This window comes from Myotis brandtii, unplaced genomic scaffold, assembly GCF_000412655.1.
Source record: "Myotis brandtii unplaced genomic scaffold, ASM41265v1 scaffold1289, whole genome shotgun sequence".
NCBI classification, from domain to species: domain Eukaryota; kingdom Metazoa; phylum Chordata; class Mammalia; order Chiroptera; family Vespertilionidae; genus Myotis; species Myotis brandtii.
The window spans coordinates 20670-30595 of NW_005354543.1; the positions used below are offsets into that span (position 1 = coordinate 20670).

Genomic DNA, 9926 nt, shown 5'->3' on the forward strand with positions numbered 1-9926 from the left:
CTGCATTAGTAATACTTGTTGTTTTTTAATTTATGGATGATTGGTATTTCATGGTGGTGTCCACTTGCATTTCTTGATGATGAATGAGTTAAACTGGTTTAATATGTCTATTGCACATCTTTACATCCTACACCCATTTTCAATCATATTGTTTGTCTTTTTGGTGTAAACTTGTGTGAGTTCCTTATATATTTTGGGCCTTTAGCTTTTGAGGATGTAGCTTTGCTGGTTTTTTGTTGTTATTTTGTGGTTTCTTTTGATATGTCAAAATTATTCTTTTGTAGTCTTATTTCTTTATTTTTGGGGTTCTTTTTATGCCTAGGAAGATATATGCAAACCTGTATTTTAAAGAGTGATGGTAAAGTTCCTTGACTATGCTTTCTTCCAGTGTTTTCATGGTTTCAGGTGTCATATTTTTGTTGTTAATACATGCTGAGTTCAATTTGGTTCCCGGCCTGTGAACGGGGTCTAGTTTTAGTATTTTTGCATGTATCTGTTTCGTTTTTGTTTAACTACTTGAACAACTGAATAATCGGTTTTTACCTATTGTGTGTTCTTGCCTTCTGTCTTACAGATAAGTTAACCATATAGGCTTAGACATTTTTAAAGTTGTGTTACTTTTTTTTTTTCATGTTGATTTTTAAAAGGTGTTTATATATTCTGGATATTTACTACTTATCTGATAATATGCTTTGGAGACATTTTTTCCCATTTCACAGCTTGTATTTTTTTAAAAATATATATTTTATTGATTTTTTCACAGAGAGGAAGGGAGAGGGATAGAGAGTTAGAAACGTTGATGAGAGATAACATTAATCAGCTGCCTCCTGCACACTCCACACTGGGGATGTGCCCATAACGAAGGTACATGCCCTTGACCGGAATCGAACCTGGGACCTCTGGGTCCGCAGGCCGACGCTCTATCCACTGAGCCAAACCAGTTAGGGCCACAGCTTGTATTTTTAACACACTGACCATTTGCTTTAATGTGAATAATACTTTTATACAGGGTATAATGCCTTTTAAATATTTTGTTTTGTTTACCTTTCATTTTGGTGTTAAAATTTAAAAAAAATCAAATGTCATAAAAACTTTTCTTGCCGAAACCGGTTTGGCTCAGTGGATAGAGCGTCGGCCTGCAGACTGAAAGGTCCCAGGTTCGATTCCGGTCAAGGGCATGTACCTGGGTTGCGGGCACATCCCCAGTGGGAGATGTGCAGGAGGCAGCTGATCAATGTTTCTCTCTCATCGATGTTTCTAACTCTCTATCTCTCTCCCTTCCTCTCTGTAAAAAATCAATAAAATATATTTTAAAAAAAACAAACAAACAAAAAAACTTTTCTTTATGCCTAGACAGATTTGCTTAGTGGATAGACTATACCTGCGGACTGAATGTTCCTGGGTTTGATTCTGATCAAGGGCAGTTGAGCAGGTTGCAGGCTCCCATCCCCAGTAGGGACCATGCAGGAGGCAGCCAACCAATGAATCTCTCTTAATGTTTCTATCTCTCTCTCCATCTCTCTTCCTCTCTGAAATCAATAAAAATATATTAAAAATAAAACAAAAACTTTTCTATAACTTTTCTTTTAATAGATTGAGTTATTATTAGCTTTATGTTTCAGTCTTTTATCCATTTTGGTTTAGCATTTGTATATGGTGTTTAATAACAATCCAACTTCACTCATTCTTTTACATGTAGACATCTCGGTATCTCAACCCTATTTGTATATGTGAGAATATCCTTTATTTCTTTTGTGGTATAAGCACCCTGTAGAGGATTATTTTACCTCATGCATGGGAAGTTGTAAGTAGGCTCTTTATCCTACAGTGCTCCTTTTTTGTAGTTGTTGTTAATCCTCACATGGGGACATTCTTTCCATTGCTTTTCAGAGAGAGTGGAATGTTGGTTGCAAGGAGCGGAGGAAGAGAGGAAACATCAATGTGAGAGATACATCGACTGGCCCCCTTTTGCATGTGCCTTAACCCAAGTGGGGTGGGAATTTGCAAGTGAGCTATGTGCCCTTTATGGGGAATTGAACCTGCAACTCTTAAGTGTACATGATGATGCTCATGTTAGCCTTGGGTACTCGTGACAGCTTATACTGTTAGCATTCCAATTTAAGGTCATTGCATGTGTAGTTCATTTATTGAGTTCTTCTTTAATTACAGCCAGCTCTATATATTCTGTTTCTATTGATTTTAGAGGAAGAGTGTAACAGAGAGAGAGAGAGACACATTTATTTCCCCACTTATTTATGCATTCATTGGTGACTTTTTAAATGTGCCCTGAGCAAGGATCAAAGCTGCAATGTTTTGGTATCAAGATCACACTCTAAACAACTGACCTACTTAGGCAAGGTGAGAATATTTTTTTCTTGTGGTATTGGCACTTTTGTTGAATGTTTAGGTCACTTTGGGTACTAATGACTGCTGATACTCTTAGCTTTTTAAAGTAGGATCCCAGCACTGTTTTATACTTGATAGCATACAAATCGTGCACCTTCTTAGGAAGTAAACTGTTAATATCTCATTTACAATTATGCTGTTATTCATGTATTTATATACTTAATTTGCTATTTTGTATCAGTTTCTGTTACCTTACAAGAACACAGCTAAGTTCATTGGGTGGTTTTATATACCATGTTTTGAGCAATTAATTATATATATCTACATTTTTAGAAATGTGGAGTCTGTGATTTGCAATATAGAATTCTGTCATCTATTAGCAGAGATCATTTCATTTACTTTGTATTTTTCCTGAAACCATGGGAACTACTTAAAATATCTTAAGCTTATAACCATGTAGCTTAAACTCCTAGTTCCAGTTGCATACAAAAACTCTGCTAATTGCCTTTCTATCCATGTACCCATATAAGTTGATATCACATTATCTTTAACTAGAGGCCTAGTGCACAAAATTCATGAACTGCTTGGGTCCCTAGCAGCTGCTGGCCGCCAGCTTGGTCCTCCCTTCCCCGGCTGCTGCCACAGACTTCCTTTCATTCCGCACAAACCCCTGGTAATCAGTGCATGTCATAGCAAGCAAAGGAAGTCCTTGTTGGTAGAACTCCCGAGGGGAAACTTTCCAAATTAGACTTTCATATATATATGAGGTCTGGTGCATGAGATTTGTGCATGGGGGGAGTCCCTTCAGCCCAGCCTGCACCTTTTCCAATCCAGGACCCCTCGGGGGATGTCCGACTCATAATCCTGGACCATTGGCTCCTAATTGCTCACCTGCCTGCCAGCCAGGTCGCCCCTAACTGCCCCCCTTCCCGCCAACCTGATCGTCCCTCACTGCGTCTGTGTGCCTGCCTGATTGCCCCGAAATGCCCCTCCTGCAGGCCTGGCCGCACCTAACTGCCCCCCGCTGCCAGCCAGGTCGCCCCCAACTGTCCCCTCCCTGCCGGCCTGGTTGCTTGTAACTGACCCTTCTTCTGGCATGATCATCCCTTACTGCCCCGCCTGCCAGCCTGGTCACCCCAACTGTCCCCCCTGCCAGCCTGGTTGCCCCTAACCGCCCCTCCTGGCGACCTGGTCCCCCCTCACCGTCCCCCCACTGGCCTGGTTGTCCCACACAGCCTGCTTGTTCAGTTATTTAGTCATCCCTTCCTAGCCTGCTGCCAGCCTGGTTGTAGGCAGCCATCTTGTGAGGGCATGAGGATTAATTTGCATATGACTTCTTTATTATATAGGGTATATAGATATTGTGTGTCTTATTTCAGAGATTTAAGATTTTATTCCTTTTATTTATTTTTTATTTTTTAAAAATACATTTGTATTTTACAGAAGGATGGGGGGAAGAGAGAGAATCATCGAAGATGAGAGGGAATCATTGATCAGCCACCCCTCACTGGGAAACAAGCCCGCAACACTGGCATGTGCCCTGACTGGGAATTAAACTGTGACCTCCTGGTTCATAGGTAGTAGACCCTTAACCACTGAGCCATGCCACTCAGACTATTCCTTTTATTTTCTAAAGTTCAACATGAGAAAACAAAGTGATAACTGTTTCTTTATTAGAACACCACAAATTTTGATATTTCTGTATACTTTTCCATAGACAAGGCATCTTGATATATTCACTAGAGGCCCAGCGCGTGAAATCGTGCGAGACGCAGAGTCCCGCCACTGCTTTTGGGGGACCCAGAGTCCCTCCCGCCACCACTGCGGGACCCATCAATGCACTTCCTGGTGACTGGTCATTTGGTCTTTCTAGCGTTATAGCCCCTGGCTTTTTATAATATAGACTAGAGGCCTGTTGCACGAAGAGATTCGTGCAATAGGCCTTCCGTTCCTCTGGCTGCTGGCACCGGTTTTCCTCCAACCCCTCAGACCCAGATCTTCGTTCTGGATAGCCTCTGGCCAGAGCCATCAGGTTTGGCAGCTCCGACCCTGGAGCCCTCAGGCTTCGCTTGGCCACTTAGAGCCTATGTATGCAAATTAGTCTCCAACTATGTTGGGTTAATTTCCATACTCTCCTGATTGGCTTGTTAGCGTAGCGAAGGTTGATCAATTTACATGTTTGCCTATTATTTGGTAGTATATGTTAGTGTTGTATAGAATTTTTAAATTCCCTCCAGAAGTATATTCATTAAGGATTATTTATAGATTAGATCTAATGAGAAGGTATAATAAGGAGAAAGTTTTGGAGCTCGAAAAAGTTTTTTCCGTTCCATTGTTAATCTGTTTAGTCAGTATTCTTGTTGGATGGTTTCTGTTCATATATCAGTTCATTGTTTTATTTCATGCCCTTTTTTGCCTCTGAGAGTATTCTTCTTAGAAACCCTTCAATGATCTTAGAGGGGCTGTCCTTTCCATGAGAAGCTATTTTTTTATGTGCTTTTAGAATAATATTCTGGAATTCCTGATATTTTCATTGTTTTTTAATCTGTTCTCATGTTTATATTCATTCTACTTAGAATTCAGTAAGCTTCTTGCATTTGTATGTCTCTTTCTCCAGTTGTCAGGATCTTAAACGATTAATTTTTTATATAAGCTACCTTATCCTTTTCACTATCCTGTCCTTATGGTGTCCTCTTGGAGTTCAGTTTTTTAGTGTATTAGGAGTTTCTTATATTTTCCATATTTCCACATATTTATGGGCTTCTCGGAATCTAAATTTTAATGATTTATGTACAAATTCTTTGATTATTTAATTATTATTTTTTAAATGAATCTTTATTGTTTACAGAGAGGAAGGGAAAGGGAGAGAGAGCTATAGAAACATCAATGAAGAAAGACAATCATTGATTGGCTGCCTCCAGCATGGTTGGATATGGAGCCTTCAACCCAGATGTGGAACCAAACTGTGACCACCTGGATCATAGATTGAAGCTCAATAACAAGCCACAGCTTCCAGGCAAATTCTTTTTTTTTTTTCTCTCCTTTAAAAAAAATTTTTTTTAATCTTCATTGTTGAGATTATTACAGATATCCGTTTTTTTTTCCTCCCCCATTGCTCCCTTCCACCCGGTTCCCACCCCACCCCTGGCCCTCACAACCCTATTGTACATGTCCATAGGTACTGCATACATGCATATGAGATATTTGTCTAAATTCTTCCAGAACCCCCCACACCATCTCCCCTCTGAAAATTGTCAGTCTATTCTATTTCCATGCCCCTGATTCTATTACATTCACCAGTTTATTCTGTTCATCAGATTTTTTATTCATTTGATTTTTAGATTCACTTGTTGATAGATATGTATTTACTTTTTTCATAATTTTTTATCTTTACCTTTTACTTCTCCTTCCTCTTCTTAAAGAATACCATTCAGTATTTCATATAATACTGGTGTGGTGGTGATGCACTCCTTTAGCTTTTTCTTGTTTGTGAAGCTCTTTATCTGACCTTCAATTCTAAATGATAGCTTTGCTGGGTAGAGTAATCTTGGTTGTATGTTTTCACTATTCGTCACTTTGAATATTTCTTGCTACTCCCTTCAGGCCTGCATAGTTTCTGCTAAAAATCAGCTGACAGTCATACAGGTACACACTTGTAGGTAACTAACTGTTTTCCTCTTGCTGCTTTTAAGATTCTCTCTTTGTCTTTTGCCCTTGGCATTTTACTTATGATGTGTCTTGGTGTGGTCCTCTTTGGATTCCTTTTGTTTGGGGTTCTCTGTGCCTCCTGGACTTGTAAGTCTTTTCTTTCACCAGGTAGGGGAAGTTTTCTGTCATTATTTCTTCAAATAGCTTTTCTATATCTTGCTGTCTCTCTTCTTCTGTCACCCCATAATTCGATGTTTGTACACTTGAAGTTGTTCCAGAGGCTCCTTACACTATCTTCATATTTTTTTATTCTTTTTCCTTTTTGCTCTTCTGGTTGGGTGTGTTTTGCTTCCTCATATTTGAAATCTTTGACTTGATTCTTGGTATCCTCTAGTCTACTGTTGAATCACTATATATTATTCTTTATTTCAGTCCATGTATGCTTAATTTTTGACTGGTCCTTTTCCATATTTTTGGCATTGTCATTTAGATCCTTGAAGGTCTCACTAAGTTCCTCAGAGGTTTCTAGAAAATTCTTGAGTACCCTTATAACTGTGGTTTTGAACTCTGTTTTAATAGTTTGCTTTCTTCTATTCCTTTCATTTCTGTCACTTTTTTTGTCTCTGCATTTTGGTTGCTTCCCTTTTTGTTTCTATGTACTATGTAGCTGCTCACTCTCCTTGGGTTGATAGCGTGGCCTTGTGTAGTAGGTGTCCTATTGGACCCAGTGACTCAGCGTCCCCAATCACCTGAGGTGGACACTCTTAGTGCACCCCTTTATTGCTGTGTGCACAGTGTTGTTGTAGTTGAGCCTTGATTGCTATTGGTATCACTGATTGGAATTGACCTCCAGGCCAATTGGTAGTGCAGACCAGCTGTGACTATAGTGGGTGAGCTGCTGTGCTGGAGACACCCTTATGGGGCAGGACTTATTTCATTGGGGCTTTGGTGCTCACTGAGTATGCCCCTTGAGTGTGTCACTTATGGATGTGAAGAGTTGTAATCTTGTATGGTCTCACACTGACCACTAGATACACTGGCTCTTGGGTCTCTAAGGAGATGCAAAGTGAGCCACTGCCTGGGGGTACCCAACAGGAGCTACAGAGAGATCTTCAGATTCTTTCTCTTTGTGTCGGGTTTGGAAGTGCCCAGATGAGGTCCAGCTGTGAAGCAAGGCAGGCTGCTGTTGTTGCCGGTTCTTGGAATTTTTTTTGATAACTTTGGAGGTCCCTGACCAGGCTGCAGATAGCTTGAAAGGTTTTAGGCTGAGAATGGACAGGCCTTTCATAAGCAAAAGCCACTGCGCACAGCTTGGGTGTGGTATTAAATTGGGTAGGGTGGGGTCTCAGTGAATCTTCAGGCTGGAGCAGACAGCAATGGCTGCCAATCAGCCCTGTACCAGGGAGATCCCAGCAAAGGAACCATGACCGCTGCGAGCACCTCTTTCTGGAAGAAAGCTGCCTCCGTGTTCCTGCCCCAATGCCAGATAGTCCAGTTTTTTTGTTATATATCTGTGTCCCCCTGAGTCTCACAAGGCACTAGAGCTCAGAGCAATCGGAAGCTTGTATCTCCCTCCCAATTAAAAAAACGGCACACCCGGGTACCAGCCCATTCCACGCCTCCACCCCTCCTACCAGTCTCAATGCACTTTCTTCTTTACGTCTCTAGTTGTACTTCCACTCAGCCAGCTTTCTGGCCATTCTGGATGATAATTGTTCTATATTTTAGTTGTAATTTTGATGTGGCTGTAGGAGGCAGCAGATTACAGGTGTTTACCTATTCTGCCATCTTGGTGCCTCTGACCCAGGCAAATTCTTTGATGTTGAAGATGTCTTTCATTAATGATTCTACTGTATTTTTTGATTCGTATATTCTGTTTTTCAATCCCCCCCCTCACGGTGGAATTTGTAAAATACTTTCTCGTATTTTCATTTTGGTTCTATAATATTTCGGTGATATTATATAGCTGTCTTTTTTTTTTTTCCTTTTCGGCTTTAATATATGTAGTTCCCTTCCTTTTTTTACAATATATTTTTATTGATTTCTGAAACAAAGCGAGGGGGAGAGAGATAGAAACATGAATGATGAGTGAGAATTATTGATTGGCTGCCTCCAGCATGACCCCACATTGGGTAACAAGCCTTTAACCCAGCATGTATCCTTGACTGGATTTGTACCAGGGACCCTTCAGCCCACAGGCCGACACTCTATCCACTGAGCCAAACTTACTCAGGTAATTTACACCTTTTGTACCGCATAGAAATCTCTAAGACATATGCCAGGGACGGCACGTTTTTGGGCAAACTGCACATTATTTAAATCATCATAACTACAGATCATAATGCACTTTAGGTGTTGTTTTTCAATAATTATAACATTTTTATTTACAAAAACAATTAAACAATTAAAGTTCCTAGTACTTTTTTAACGTATGATACTGCGTAAAACATTTTCTGAAAGCGCCAGGAACTTGAAGACGAAGACTATTCGAATGACCAAAATACAATGTAATTGCAATGCTTTATGGGTTCGTGCAATTATATAGATTTTCTTAGATTGACCTGCAAGGTTTCCACCAATGAGATTGCTTCATTTGATGTGGACAAGACAGTGTGTTGACATCTAAGGTCCATAACAGATGGCGCGTGGAAAATGAGAAAACTCGTGAGCGGTCCTTAACAGATGGCGTGAGAAAGCTCGTGAGCGATACGAAAGGTGTTAATATCTTTCTATTGATGTAGTCCCAGTTTGTTTTTCTGATGGTACATTTTTTCTGATTCTATGCATGACTTGATATGTTTTGTTGAGATTCTGGAATTGTAAACAACTAAGCTTTTGAACATCCTTTCTATAGGAGGAAACAAATAATAACCATCTGTGGTACAAATTCTACTTTCATTGAACACTGTTTTGATTCCTGTATTCTTCGTTCCATTGTCTGTTTAATTTCACAGTTGAAATGTTCTCTGTGTCTTTCTCAGACCCAAGGTATCTTTTCAGACTTGATACACATCTTCAATACTGCACTCTTTGTGGTGCTCGAACAATTTATCATTGTCTCTTTATAGCAGCCACAACAGGGCACTCACTGTGTACTGCCATTTCATTCGCACTCTGTATCATGCACAACAGACACTTGTTCTTGAAGATGCTTCAAAAGAGCGAGATTGCCGAAATCAGTTTGGCTCACTGGATAGAGCGTCGGCCTGCGGACTGAAAGGTCCCAGGTTCGATTCCGGTCAAGGGCATGTACCTGGGTTGCGGGCACATCCCTAGTAGGAGATATGCAGGAGGCAGCTGATCGATGTTTCTTTCTCATCGATGTTTCTATCTCTCACCCTCCCTCTCTGTAAAAAATCAATAAAATATATTTAAAAAAAAAAAAAAACAAAAAAGTGAGATCAGAACAATTTATCATTGTCTCTTTATAGCAGCCACAACAGGGCACTCACTGTGTACTGCCATTTCATTCGCACTCTGTATCATGCACAACAGACACTTGTTCTTGAAGATGCTTCAAAAGAGCGAGATTGCCGAAATCAGTTTGGCTCACTGGATAGAGCGTCGGCCTGCGGACTGAAAGGTCCCAGGTTCGATTCCGGTCAAGGGCATGTACCTGGGTTGCGGGCACATCCCTAGTAGGAGATATGCAGGAGGCAGCTGATCGATGTTTCTTTCTCATCGATGTTTCTATCTCTCCCCCTCCCTCTCTGTAAAAAATCAATAAAATATATTTAAAAAAAAAAAGACAAAAGAGTGAGATCATTGAACGTGCACTTCCCTCATCTCTATCTCCAGTAAAGAAACTGGGAATTGGAAGTGTTGTTATATTATTGCCATTGTGTGACAGGGGGTTTGAGCAGGTATCATGGGCAGATGTAAGCAACTCTTTGCCCCTATTTGATGTGAGTTTTCTTCCTTGTACCTATCTT

General features: G+C 40.4%; 1 protein-coding gene across 1 annotated transcript in view; it reads left to right on the forward strand.

The window, feature by feature from the left end:
* Positions 1–540, forward strand: part of LOC102247702 (zinc finger protein 1 homolog) — a 12129-nt gene extending 11589 nt beyond the window's left edge. The window contains exon 3 of the mRNA XM_014534318.1: positions 323–540. Coding sequence (XP_014389804.1) covers positions 323–372 — 50 coding nt within the window. The 3' untranslated portion in view covers positions 373–540. The remainder of the gene's footprint in view (positions 1–322) is intronic.
* The last annotated feature ends 9386 nt before the right edge of the window (positions 541–9926 follow it).